Raw genomic sequence first — 15,082 nt, forward strand, 5'->3', positions numbered from 1 at the left:
AAAATAAGATCAAAGTAAATTTTCTGAATGAGAGTCTGCCAACTCGAGTTCTTTTTCTTAGAAAGAATAATCATAAATCATAACTATGCCTGTGATATTTGTGACTTTCAGTCTCATTTTTTTTTGTTTTTGTCTTTGTTTTTTTTCGTTTCACAATGTTAATTCTTCCAAGAACATGGTATATCTCTCCATTTATTTGTATCATCTTTAATTTTTTTCATCAGTGTCTTATAATTTTCTGCATACAGGTCTTTTGTCTCCTAAGGTGTGTTTAATCCTCGATATTTTATTCTTTTTGTTGCAATGATAAATGGGAGTGGTTTCTTAATTTCACTTTCAGAATTTTCATCATTAGTGTATAGGAATGCCAGAAATTTCTGTGCATTAATTTTGTATCCTGCTAGTTTACCAAATTCATTGTTTAGCTCTAGTAGTTTTCTGGCACCATCTTTAGGATTCTCTATGTATAGTATCATGTCATCTGCAAACAGTGAAATCTTTACTTCTTCTTTTCTGATTTGGATTCCTTTTATTTCTTTTTTTTCTCTGATTGCTGTGGCTAAAACTTGCAAAGCTCTGTTGAATAATAGTGATGCGAGTGGGCAAGCTTGTCTTGTTCCTGACCTTAGTGTAAATGGTTTCATCTTTTCACAATTGATATCAATGTTGGCTGCGGGTTTGTCATACCTGGCCTTTATTTTGTTGAGGTAAGTTCCCTCTATGCCTACTTTCTGGAGGGTTTTAATCATAAATGGGTGTTGAATTTTATCAAAAGATTTCTCTGCATCTATTGAGCTGATCATATGGTTTTTCTCCTTCAATTTGTTAATATGGTGTATCACATTGATTTGCCTATATTGAAGAATGCTTGCTTTCCTGGGATAAACCTCACTTGATCATGGTGTATGATCCTTTTAATGTGCTGTTGGATTTTGTTTGCTAGTGTTTTGTTGAGGATTTTTGAATCTATGTTCATCAGTGATATTGGCCTGTAGTTTTCTTTCCTTGTGACATCTTTGTCTGGTTTTGGTATCAGGGTGATGGTGGCATCGTAGATTGCGTTTGGGAGTGTTCCTCCCACTGCTATATTTTGGAAGAGTTTGAGAAGGATAGGTGTTAGCTCTTCTCTAAATCTTTGATAGAATTCACCTGTGAAGGTGTCTGGTCCTGGGCTTTCTGTTGGAAGATTTTTAATCACAGTTTCAATTTCAGTGCCTGTGATTGGTCTGTTCATATTTTCTATTTCTTCCTCATTCAGTCTCGGAAGGTTGTTCATTTCTGAGAATTTGTCCGTCTCTTCCAGGTTGCCCATTATATTGGCATATAGTTGCTTGTAGTAATCTCTCATGATCCTTTGTATTTCTGCAGTGTCAGTTGTTACTTCTCCTTTTTCATTTGTAATTCTATTGATTTGAGTCTTCTCTCTTTTTTTCTTGATGAGTCTGGTTAATGATTTATCAATTTTTTTATCTTCTCAAAGAACCAGCTTTTAGTTTTATTGATCTTTGCTATGGTTTCCTTCATTTCTTTTTCATTTATTCTGATCTGATCTTTATGTTTTCTTTCCTTCTGTTAACTTTGGGGTTATTTTGTTGTTCTTTTTCTAATTGCTTTAGATGTAAGGTTTGGTTTTTTATTTGAGATGTTTCTTGTTTCTTAAGGTAGGATTGTATCGCTATAAACTTCCCTCTAGAACTGCTTTTGCTGCATCCCATAGGTTATGGGTCATCATGTTTTCATTGTCATTTGTTTCTAGGTATTTTTTTTTTCATTTCCTCTTTGATTTCTTCAGGGATGTCTTGGTTATTAAGTATTGTATTGTTTAACCTCCATGTGTTTTTATTTTTTACAGATTTTTTCCTGTAATTGATATCTAGTCTCATAGCATTGTGGTCGGAAAAGACAGTTGATATAATTTCAATTTTCTGGAATTTAGCAAGACTTTGTTTGTGACCCAAGATATGATCTATCCTGGAGAATGTTCCATGAGCACTTGAGAAGAATGTGTATTCTGTTGTTTTTGGATAGAATGTCGTATAAATATCAATTAAGTCCATCTTGTTTAATGTATCATTTAAAGCTTGTGTGTCCTTATTTATTTTCATTTTGGATGATCTGTCCATTGGTGAAAGTGGGGTGTTAATCCCCTACTATGATTGTGCTACTGCTGATGTCCCCTTTTATGGCTGTTTGTATTTGCATTATGTATTGAGGTGCTCCTATGCTGGGCACATATATATTTAAAATTTTGTATATTCTCTTGGATTGATCCCTTGATCATTATGTAGTGTCTTTCTTTGTCTCTTGTAATAGTCTTTGTTTTAAAGTCTATTTTGTCTGATATGAGAATTGCTACTCCCGCTTTATTTGATTTCCATTTGCATGAAATATATTTCTCCATCCCCTCACTTTCAGTCTGTATGTGTTCCTAGGTCTGACGTGTCTCTTGTAGACAGCATATATACAGGTCTTGTTTTTCTATCCATTCAGCGAGTCTATGGCTTTTGCTTGGAGCATTTAACCCATTTACATTTAAGGTAATTATCAATATGTATGTTCCTATTACCATTTTATTAATTGTTTTAAGTTTGTTATTGTAGGTCTTTTCCTTCTCTTGTGTTTCCAGCCTAGAGAAGTTCCTTTAGCATTTGTTGTAAAGCTCGTTTGGTGGTGCTGAATTCTCTTAGCTTTTGCTTGTCTGTAAAGGTTTTAATTTCTCCGTCAAATCTGAATGAGATCCTTGCTGGATAGAGTAATCTTGGTTGTAGGTTATTCCCCTTCATCACTTTAAATATGTCCTGCCACTCCCTTCTGGATTGCAGAATTTCTGCTGAAAGTTCAGCTAGTAACCTTATGGGGATTCCCTTGTATGTTATTTGTTGTTTTTCCCTTGCTGCTTTTAATAGATTTTCTTTGTGTTTAGTTTTTGATATTTTGATTAATATGTGTCTTGGTGTGTTTCTCCTTCGATTTATCCTGTATGGGACTCTCTGTCCTTCCTGGACTTGATTAACTATTTCCTTTCCCATATTAGGGAAGTTTTCAACTATAATCTCTTCAAATATTTTCTCAGCCCCTTTCTTTGTCTCTTCTTCTTCTGCGATCCCTATAGTTTGATTGTTAGTGAGTTCAATGTTGGCCCAGAGATCTCTAAGACTGTCCACAATTCTTTTCATTCTTTTTTCTTTATTCTGCTGTGCAGTATTATTTCTCCTTTTTTCTTCCAGGTCACTTATCTGTTCTGCCTCAGTTATTCTGCTACTGATGTCTTCTAGAGAATTTTTAATTTCATTTATTGTGTTGTTCATCACTGTTTGTTTGTTCTTTAGTTCTTCTAGGTCCTTGTTAAATGTTTCTTGTATTTTCTCCATTCTATTTCCAAGATTTTAGATCATCTTTACTATCATTATTCTGAATTCTTTTCCAGATGTCTGGTCTCAGTGGCTTCGGTTGGTTCAGTGGATTGTGTAGGCTTCCTGGTGGTGGGGACTAGTGCCTGTGTTCGGGTGGATGAGGCTGGATCTTATCTTTCTGTTGGGAAGGTCCACGTCTGGTGGTGTGTTTTGGGGTGTCTGTGGCCTTATTATGATTTTAGGCAGCCTCTCTGCTAATGGGTGGCATTGTGCTTCTTTCTTGTTAGTTGTTTGACATACGGTGTCCACCACTGGAGCTTGCTGGTCTTTGAGTGGAGCTGGGTCTTGGCATTGAGATGGAGATCTCTGGGAGATTTTTGGCATTTGATATTCCATGGAGATGGGATGTCTCTTGTGGACCAGTGTCCTGAATTTTATTCTCCCACCTCAGAGGTAAAGCCCTGACACTTGGCTGGAGCACCAAGAGCCTCTCATCCACACAGCTTAGATAAAAGGGAGATAACAGTGAAAGAAAGAAAGAAGATAAAATTTTTTTAAAAAGTTCTTAAATTAAAAATAATTCTTAAAAAAAATTAAAGTAATAAAAAAAAAAGAAAGAAAGAAGAGAGCAACTAAACCAAAAAACAAACCCACCAATGGTAACAATCGCTAAAAACTATACAGAAAAAAAAAAAAAAAGAAAGAATGAAAATGGACAGACAGAACCCTAAGACAAATGGTAAAAGCAAAGCTATACAGACAAAATCACAAATGGAAGCATACACATACATACTCACAGGAAGAGAAAAAGGGAAATATATATATATATATATATATATATATATATATATATATATATATATATTGTTGCTTCCAAAATCCACCTCCTCAGTTTGGGATAATTCGTTGTCTATTCTGGTATTCCACAGATGCAGGGTACATCAAGTTGATTGTGGAGCTTTAATCTGCTGCCCCAGATTCTGCTCGGAGAGATTTCCCTTTCTCTTCTTAGTTCGCACATCTCCTGGGGCTCAGCTTTGAATTTGGCCCCGCCTCTGCTTGTAGGCCGCCAGCGTGCATCTGTTCTTCGCTCAGACAGGACGGGGTTAAAGGAGCAGCTGATTTGAGGGCTCTGGGTCACTCAGGCCTGGGGGAGAGAGGGGTACGGAGTGCGGGGCGAGCCTGCAGCAGCAGAGGCCGGCGTGACATTGCACCAGCCTGAGGCATGCCGTGCGTTCTCCCGGGGAAGTTGTTCCTGGATACTGGAACGCTGGCAGTGGTGGGCTGCACAGGCTCCCAGGAGGGGAGGTGTGGATAGTGACCTGTGCTCGCACACAGGCTTCTTGGTGGCTGCAGCAGCAGCGTTAGCATCACATGCCCGCCTCTGGGGTCTGCACTGATAGCCGGGTCTCGCGCCCATCTCTGGAGCTCCTTTAAGCAGCGCTCTTAATCCCCTCTCCTCGTGCACCAGGAAATAAAGAGTCAAGAAAAGGTTTCTTGCCTCTTCAGCAGGTCCAGACTTTTTCCCAGACTCCCTGCCAGCTAGCCGTGACGCACTAGGCTCCTTTAGGCTGTGTTCACGCTGCCAACCCCAGTCCTCTTCCTGGGGTCTGATCTCCGAAGCCTAAGCCTCAGCTCCCAGGCCCCGCCCGCCCTGGCGGGTGAGCAGACAAGCCTCTCGGGCTGGTGAGTGCTATTCCGCAGTGATCCTCTGTGCGTGAATCTGTCCGCTTTGCCCTCCGCACCCCTGTTACTGCGCTCTCCTCTGCGGCTCCGAAGCTTCCCCCCTCTGCCACCCACAGTCTCCACCCACCAAGGACCTTCCTAGTGTGTGGAAACCTTTCCTCCTTCACAGCTCCCTCCCCGAGGCGCAGGTCCTGTCCCTATTCTTTTGTCCCTGTTTTTTCTTTTGCCCTACCCAGGTACGCGGGGGAGTTTCTTGCCTTTTAGGAGGTCTGAGGTCTTCTGCCAGCGTTCAGTAAGTGTTCTGTAGGAGTCGTTCCACATGTAGATGTATTTCTGATGTATTTGTAGGGAGGAAGGTGATCTCTGTGTCTTACTCTTCCACCATCTTGAAGCTCCCTTATCTTTTTTTTTTTTTTTTTTTTGAGTGGAGGGAAAACTTGAAGCGCTCGCAAACCAATCTAACATATATATAAGTTTGCTAAAATCCTACAACTGGCCTTAGGTAAGGAATCACTCAGTGGTGATAGTAGATGAAAGTAATCTACTAGTTATAAGTATTCAGCATTCTATGGACACCAATTCATATGTTTTTTCAAAGAAAATGAGGTTTATTGGTCAATCAAGGAGTAAGTTAAGCAGAGGCCAGCTAAGAGCCTCTACTGTATGTTCTGTTTCTGTTGATAATCCCAGGACAGCTCTTAAAGTACATTAAGAATATGCAGTTAATAATACTTAAATTGCTTCTGTCAACAACAAAGCCAGAGCTGAATTCTCTGATGAGGCTTTAGGTGCTGATACTTTGTATTGTTGCTTGTGGAGGTCCTCATTTTTAAGATATCAGAGGCTTAATGCATGTGTTTGAGTGGGGGAATTTATTTCTCCAGAGACAGGATACAGGTTTGCTTTGGGGCAGGACCAGTTTCTCAAAACAAAACAAAACAAATGTAGAACATAGTTTTTTGAATCTGCCCATGCACTTTGGAAAGTTCTAGCATATGACCCCAGAATTCTGAGCCACAAAGAAGAAGAGATATTTTCATTTGAAAAAAATGCCTATATGACTCATTTTGACTCTACTCAACTCTGCATGATGCTTCTGGAGTCTAGAATGTCTGCTTCTGAATAGCAGGAGTTTCATTCTAAGGAAGGATGATCCTACCAGGATAAAACTGAAATTGTGCTTAGGTCAACCACAGAGTGATTCATGTCCAAACGGTAGAAAATCATCCTCCACCATATTATCAGTCATACTTTACATAGTAGTAAATATTTAGCGTTCATTCACCGTCTGATAGGTATTACACAGTCCAGTATTGGATTTGAAATCTTAAGCACATGTATGAAATTTTATCTGCATCTGACACATGCTGATACACTTAACTTTTAACACTGGTTTTGGGATCTGTTCTGACCATTCCTGCTTTTATTCTTTTGGGCCTTTTGTTTGTATCATTTATATTCTTCTTTTTGAAAAATGCACATGAATAATGTAACTAATGCTTCTCATGCATCTCTTTTGCTTCTGCAGGAGGAATTTTTGAAACTGTGGAAAATGAACCTGTTAATGTTGAAGAATTAGCGTTCAAGTTTGCAGTCACCAGCATTAACAGAAATCGAACCCTGATGCCTAACACCACATTAACCTATGACATTCAGAGAATTAACCTTTTTGATAGTTTTGAAGCCTCACGGAGAGGTAACTATTTTCACACTTTTAAAACCTTCTTTGGGTGATATGTCTGCTCTACAAGTCAACTTCTTTTTGCTACCTGCTCTTTTTCAAAGTGGACATCTCTGTGCAAATGGGTTTGCAGGAACTTTTGGTGCAAGATGTCACTGTCCAGTACAATCTGAACCATCCTAATGGATGTTGCCTAGCTCTGTTTTCTGGGCCTTTCTGATTAGCTTAGCCTTCAGTGCCCTCCACTCTATGATTAACTGGTTCAGCTGAGAATGGAAAATGTCAAGCTTGATCTGTTTTTTCCTTCCTGAGGGTGAGACACCACCATGAAATTGTACAGTGCAGTCAAATAAAACTTTGTGGAAGGTCATACGCAATTAGCATGTGGAAATGCCCACAACACACAGAATTCACAACCTGAATCTTAACAGATTGTGAGCTACTGGGTTTACCTACCATCCTCTCAAATAATTTTCTAACCCCTTTCCACAGATCATAGAAATGTGAAGATTATAAACATTGAATCATTATGTTTTACACCTGAAATGTTATAATGTTATGTGTTGATTATATGTCAATTTTAAAAAAGGAAAAAATTAAGAAAAAAATTAATGGAACGGTACAAGCAATCAAGCAAGCAAGGGACTTGGGGTCAAAGAAAATTGAACCTAGGAGAACAATCTCCGCATTTGATTCCCTTTTGCATCTGAAAAGAAGACAAGTTCCTAAAAAGTAATCTAATTTGTACGCAGGCTGCAAGGTTTGTCTCATGGAAAGAGTCATTGGAAGGGTGGGGCTTGTTTGCACATCCTTCAGACACTTCCAAAATGACTCTTTGAAGCCACATTTGACATGCTTGAAGGCTGGCCTCTAACTAGGGAGTTGTTGGACCTCCATACAGGAGTTTGTGTGGGTACATAACCCCAGAATAGGAGAGGCTCTTTCTCTCCTAGAGGAAAGCTTTGCCCATCAAACACACACAAGTAAATGGAATACAATGAATGCCATGTTCATGCTGATTTCTAAGTAACTAAATATTGATTGTTTCCACATAGAATTAACCCAGTTTGGATTGCACCTAGTAGACTCTTCTGCAAGATTCTTAGTGTCCCTTAAAAAAAAAAATGTGAAACTTTTTTTTTTTTTTTTTACTGTATGGCATGATCTTAGTATAAGAATATTTTATTTTCAAAGATGGATGGAGTTGTAGGTACTATACAGGTCAGAGTTGTCTATGACAAATAATAAAATGCTATGTTTATACAGCACTTTAAAGTTTACAAGGCATCTTTACATAAATTATCTCTATGTGTTAGATCTCTATCTTCCTCTCTCCATATCTCCCTTTCTGTGTCTCTGCCTGTTTCTGTTTCTCTCTCTCTGTTTCTCTCTGTCTCTCTCTCTCTCTCTCTGTCTCTCTCTCTCACACACACACTCACACAAAACATTGTTGAATAAATACCCCAGAAAGCCAACCACATTTAAAATCCAAAGCGTTTTTGTGACCTGAAGTACCTGCCATACTTGTAAATTAAACACCCCCAAAACTTCTTAAAACTGGTAATTTGCTGGCAAACAGAATTCAAAAGGATTGCTTTTTTGTCAAGTAATATTAGCATCCCAGAGCTAAATATTAGCAGGAATCTCAATCCACCGCCTACTCTAGATGAAGTAATAGTTCATATACTTTCATGCCCTCATTTTTTCTTGCTAACCAATGAAAGCACATCCAGAAAATGAGCTTCTGAGGACAGTTTTCACTTCTAGCACTTAATACAGAAAGTTATGTCTTCATACCTCATGTGATAATTCAGTACCGAAGAGCACAGTGTCAGAAAGTTCCTTGTGAACATTTGCTGTCCCACAGATATTTGAAATATGGCTCTCAAATATTACTTATTAATTTTTCTCTCTAAATCAAGTCAGATAATTTTGACAAAGCCATATAATTTTTATACTTATTTTTATTTGTATGATGGCATTATGATAAAAATTGACAATTTCATTTAAATATTTTGCTATTATTTAATTCAAATATTCAACTATTGTTTCTTGGCAGTTCCAAATCCCTTTAAACTAGAATTAAAATGTAAATTTGAAATGTTTTTACATTTATATTTAATGCCAGCATAAATTTATGCCAGCATAAAATGAGTAGGCACTATTTTACATTGTCATAGAAGATAATCTGTCCCAACATTTCTGGAAGGAAATTTGGTTTATATGTATCAAGTGACTTAAAAATATCAATACCCTTTAATTACAGATTTCAATCTACTCAAAGAAAATAATGTAAAATTTAGAGAAAAATATAAGAACTAAGATAAGTGCTTATAATATTACTTATAATAACCAAAAATTAGGAGCAGCTTAAATATTCAGTATCATAGGACTAGTTAAATAAGTAATGACATACTCATGGATTAGGCTATTCTATGACACTAAAAATATACTTTTGCAGAATTTGTGATGACTTAGGGGAAAGGGTGTGCTTTTAGCATTAAACTTAGTGTTAAATACAGAAAGCAATGTATCAAACTGTATCTATATCGTGTTCAATTTTTTAATAAATTAGAACACCAAACTATGAATAGATATCCCAGTGATGGAATTTCAGAGCCTTTTTTCTTCCTTATACTTTTCAATATTCTAAATTATCTCAATGTGTGTATATAATCTTATAATGCAAAAAATAAATAAATGTTAAAAATTATTTTTTGTGTACATGTTGGCTGATATTGAAATAGAAAGAAGCCTGTCCTTGAGCTGGGTCCCTGGGCTCTGGTCAGTTCTGCCACTGTCCAGTGGCCCTGACTCACTTCATTGCCTATGATATTAGTGGGTTGGAGAAAATGTCTTCTAAGATCCCTTTAAGCTATGCTAATCTATTATTCTATAATTAATTAGCTATCAGTATCACTTAACATTCTTTAGCAATTTTTCAATATCCTGGACCTCCTTTCTGAGTTTTGGGAAGGACTGGAACTAAAGTACTCTGCAGCCATCCAGAGAGTCTTCTGAATTCTCTGACCCATTAATACCTTCATTGCCACATTGCCAGATGACAGAACTTGATTTATATGACATTCACTTGGCAAATGGCTTAAAGAATAGCTCTGAGTGCTTCTGGGTAACACCACACCAAGCAAGAGATTTAGACTCCATCTGATTAAAAGTAATGAAATGAGGACTTCCCCGGCAGTCCAGTGGTTAAGACTCAATGCTTCCAATGCAGGGGCTGGGGGTTCGATCCCTAGTTGGGGAACTAAGATCCCACATGCCGCGTGGCATGACCAAATTAAAAAGAAAAAAAAAAGTAATGAAGTGAGACCAACAGCTCATTTTTGTTTGCAGGGAATTGGCCTTGTGATGTGTTGCTAATCATTTCTCCATTTACATCTCTAATATTTAGTATCTCAGGAATATTGGAAGCTGGATGAAGCATATTTCCTCAGCATACAGATGGAGAGTGGATAATAGTTTCCAATAGCGAAAATAAGGAGGAACCATGAAAGGGAAGATTAAATTCACAGAACTCTCTCTTTCTCTCCCCTCTTCCCTGCTTTCCCTCTCCACCCCCTCCTTGTCTGTGGACATCAGCATGTGACCAGCTGGCTCTTGGTGTGGCTGCTCTCTTTGGCCCTTCCCATAGCTCCTCTGTCAGTGCTGTGCAGTCTATTTGCAATGCTCTCGAAGTTCCACATGTACAGACTCGCTGGAAACACCCTTCAGTGGACAACAAAGACCTGTTTTACGTCAACCTCTACCCAGATTATGCAGCTATCAGCAGAGCGGTCCTGGATCTGGTCCTCTACTACAACTGGAAAACAGTGACTGTGGTGTATGAAGACAGCACAGGTATGGGACTCACACAAGCCCTCACATGGCCATGTCTGGTCTGGAAAAAGGGAACCAGAATTTGCTACAGGTCTTGACTCATCAGGCAGAGTGCATGAACATGTTATTTTATATGAAGCTAATTGAGTTTTCTAATTGGGAAATGCCATGTGTAGCTAATTCCTTTTCCTTTTGGTGAGTTGACCCTTTCTGATGACCCATTCATCATCAAACTTAAGGCACTTTTTTAAAAGAAATATCACCTTATTAATATATGTTGTAATCCAATCTGAATATTAAAGATGTAATTTAATGTATCCAACTCTGTTAAGACTGACCATGACTCCATTCTTAAATAATGCAGAGAAAGTTTGAAATTGACCATGAAGTATGATTCCAATTCAATAAGTAGCTGCATTAATGCCTTGAAAAGTTTCTAAAGTACATACACAGAGGAATAATGTTAGAGGTTGTATCAATAAAATCTGACCATTTCATGCGAAAAGGACTATGAACCCCAGTAATGAGCCCTTAGTGAAGCTTGCTTTGTTCTGTCTGCTTATTTTAGGATGCAGGACAGACATGGGGTGCTCAGCGCCTCACTAGACATTTCTCTGACTCTCTCCCATTTGAAGTTTCTCTCACTGGCGCCTTCCCCCTTTGCCTCCTGTTTACATTTTGAGGTTTGTTGGAGTTCCAGATCCCTTTTATTCAGTTAAATTCTTCCAGTGACTCTTCATTGTCCACATAGGAAAGTCCAATTCTAATTTAAAGCTCTTCACCATCTAATCATTTTCATCTCCATTAACCCAGGCACCAGCTGCTCTACATCCCTGTACTGTTACATCACTTCTTAAATACCCCCAAGTCCATCCCTACTCTTTCTTTCTGAGGCTGGCCCCTAACTTTGGATAATCCTCCACATAACCCCCAAGGTGATAAGCTCCCTCATTCTCCATGATCACACCCAAATATCATTTCTTTTTAAAGCTCACTGAGACGACATTAGGAATTAGTAGCAGGGTGTAAATATAAGCATTATATCACATGCTTCAATTATCTGCTTAAATGTTTTTGAGACTAGGAATTCCAAAAAGTTGGAATTTTATCTTTTTATTTTTATAATCTGCTACCTAACACAGTACTGTTTACTTTCTGAATATTTTTTCTTCAAGAATTGAAATTAGCTCCTTTCCTTAATCTACACATTTGGTAATAAGACTAATAAAAGTATCAGTGAAAATTAACAAAGCAAAGCACTTTTGAACTTTTTTAATAGTATTTCATTTTTTTCACTCATTTCCACCAAGCACTAGCATTTACTGTTCCTCAGAGGATGAATAGTGAGCCTCCTCTATTTGGCACTAAATCCTGCTTCCATTTTAAACTGTAGGTAAAAGTGACTATTGTGATTGGAATTATACATTTATGTATTTTCTTATATCTCATCTCATTTGAGAAAGAAGTGAAGGTAGGTGATTGTATATATAATTTATAAATATTATATTCAAAACAGTCCTACTGGGAAGGATACTCGTATTTTTAGAGCTGCACTTGCTTGCTGTGAAGGAAGAAAATATATTATCAAAGGAACTCCATAAGTATATTTAAAGAGCCTTAAAATATAGATATTATATATAGGTATGGTAAGGCCTTCCATGTTGTCTACCTTTGTAAATAGAGAATTCCACGAGTTAATAAAATAATACTATTTCTCATTATGTAGTACACTCTATAGCATAATTTTCTCTCACTATTTCTACCAGTTCCAGCAATGCCAGGCCATCTAAAAGGAAAACAAATCAATGAATAATATTGAGGCATCTGGATTTAATTTAAGAAAGAGTTCAACTAAAGGTGTGAGCATAATTGTATTTAGAAAAAATATAATTTGCAAAAGGATAACATAAAAGTTGATGTCCTAACCACCCTTTTGATTTTAAGTGAGTACCCATAGTTGACAGCCATTTTGCATAAGAGGAAATTCAAACTATCATTTCTATTACCTTTTACAAGAAACTGAAATCTCCTTTCATCCTTGTTAAGTTCACCTGAACTCAGTTGCTCAATATATACTTGCTGAAATTGACAATCCAAATGAGTCTGTATTTTGCCCATTAAGTTAGAGACGATTCATGTTAAAATGATTTTACTCCCAAAGACATTAAAAATGTAAATGAATAATCAATTGAGCCATGAAATTGGAACCCAGAGAGTAAACAGGTCAACTGAGATCAATAGAAGAAGACATCTTTTGACTATGAGTGGGTTTAATACTGCTTGACTCAGGGTTTTGGTTGCAGTAATTATCAAGTCATAAAAAGAAAACTTACTAAACCTGAAGGAAAAAAAAGGACTTAGGTGTGCTCAGCACCTGCTCTTACACCAGAATTAACTACCCATTAAAGAGCACTTTACTGGGATTTGTTTAGGAGTTTGTGAAATAACCTGAAGCCAGCGCAGATGTCTAAGGGACCAAATGGTCCTTGACTCCCATTGAAGTCAAGGGGAGCACTGTGCATGTCTCTAAGGACAAAATCCAAATCACTAAATACTAGCAGGCAGAATTCTGTCCTCTGGAAGAGCAAATGTAGAAAGCCCCTAGAGAACTGTCGGAGGGAGTTTTTTTGTTGTTGTTGTTTGTTTGTTATTTTTGTTTGTTCGTTTTTGCCGTACGCGGGCCTCTCACTGTTGTGGCCTCTCCCGTCGCGGAGCACAGGCTCCGGACGCGCAGGCTCAGCGGCCATGGCTCACAGGCCAAGCCGCTCCGCGGTACGTGGGATCTTCCCGTACAGGGGCACGAACCCGTGTCCCCTGCATCGGCAGGCGGACTCTCAACCACTGCGCCACCAGAGAAGACCCCGGAGGGAGTTTTGCCTCACATCTCTCTCTCTGGTGCCTGGATATTCTTCCCATCAGTCATCTACTTCTCTCTGACTCCCTCATTCAGAGGTGACCCTAGGCAATGCGAAATCACTGCTCATTGTTCATCCCCTCTGCTTCTTTAGACCCCTGGTGGAAGCCTGGCTTCTATCCCTTCACACTCTTCAAAAAGAGCTGAGAAGCTGAGCACCAAATGCAGTGTGGAGAATATTCAACAGTTTCTGCTTTCTCAAGGCTAATCTTAGTGAAATGTAGCCATAGCTGATTTTGTAGGGCAGGGACCAGGAAGCTTTTCTCTCAAAAGGGTTACATACTATATAGCTTAAGCTTCATGTGCCATAGTGTCTTGATCACAACTATCCCACTCTGCTGAGGTAGCAAGAACACAGCCACAGGCAAAATATAAATGAACAGGTATGTTGTGTTCCAATAAACCTTTATTTACAACAAACAAGGAAGCCAGTGTGACTGGATCAGACTGAGAGGGGAAGGGTGGTGGGGTCAGAGAGGAGGGTCTTCATGATCATGGAGGGCTTTGTAGATTATTGGAAGAGCTTTTGTTCCTCATGAAATGGGAAGACATTGGAGAGTTTTCAGAAGAGGAGTGACATGATCAGATTTATACCATAAAAAGATCACTCTGGCCCTTGTATTAATAAAATGTCATAGAGAGGGAAGCATAAAATTGGAGGCTACTAGAGAAATCAAGGCAAGAGATGAGGTGATAGCAACAGAGGAGTAAGAAATGGTCAGATTCTGGAAATATTTTGATGTTGAGCTGGAATAATTCTCTGAGGGGTAGAGGCTGAGTGAGAAAAATAGAGGAGTCAAAGAGGACCCTAAGCTTTTTGGCCTGAGCCAAAAGATGGAGTTGCCATTGCCTGAGATGGGGAAACGGATAAATGGACATAGTTTGGAGAAATAAGGCTATCAGGAGTTCAGTCATGAATATGTTAAGTTTGATTTTGCAATGTCTACTAGACATCCAAAAAGAGGCAATGAGTAGGCAGTTAATATATGACTCTAGAGTTCAGGAATGTGGTGTAGGCTGGGGATACAAAATTGAGGGTCCTCAGCATATACATGGGACTAGATGAGGCCATCAGAGAAGTGAGCTGCAGACAGATGTGTTCATAACACATAGTACTTAAGAGGGATTTTTTCATCCACGGTTGCCTTAAATCATTTTTCTCAACACACCAGAGCCATGAGATTTATAAAATGCAACCTGCCATAAAGAACTATTATCTGTCACTTACTTAAAACATAGTCTCAAAGCTTTACAATGAGGATTCATTTGAGATAAGATTAATATACATAAAAATGTCAGTGATTGAAAGAAACATTAAATCCAGAAAGAAAACCCAAGAAAAATGACAACCACAAAAATCACAATAACTAAATTCTTGAAGTGCTGACTGATTGCCATGCATTGTTATAGTTATTTTATATAATTAACTCATTTAATATGCTCAACCACCCCGTAAATAAGTGCAATAGCTACTCTTTGGGCTATATTTAAATAGTGACTTAGATTTGTTATGCTTATTATATTTTCCTTCATTTCCCCATAGAAAATAGAAAGAATATATTGTTCGGAACCAAGAATCTTGACGAGCCCTAAAATTTAGACTTGAAGAAA

At 38.2% G+C, this 15,082-nt stretch overlaps 1 protein-coding gene across 8 annotated transcripts in view; it reads left to right on the forward strand.

Annotated features, from left to right (window-relative positions):
- Positions 1–15,082, forward strand: part of GRIK1 (glutamate ionotropic receptor kainate type subunit 1) — a 423,802-nt gene that overhangs the window by 254,683 nt on the left and 154,037 nt on the right. For 6 of the 8 annotated variants that reach the window (XM_060010398.1, XM_060010401.1, XM_060010399.1 and 3 more), the window contains exons 2-3: positions 6,568–6,735; positions 10,321–10,578. In XM_060010398.1, coding sequence (XP_059866381.1) covers positions 6,568–6,735; positions 10,321–10,578 — 426 coding nt within the window. The remainder of the gene's footprint in view (positions 1–6,567; positions 6,736–10,320; positions 10,579–15,082) is intronic. The other 2 variants (XM_060010407.1, XM_060010405.1) reach the window with 1 other exon arrangement.

Source organism: Delphinus delphis, chromosome 4, assembly GCF_949987515.2.
Source record: "Delphinus delphis chromosome 4, mDelDel1.2, whole genome shotgun sequence".
NCBI lineage: Eukaryota > Metazoa > Chordata > Mammalia > Artiodactyla > Delphinidae > Delphinus > Delphinus delphis.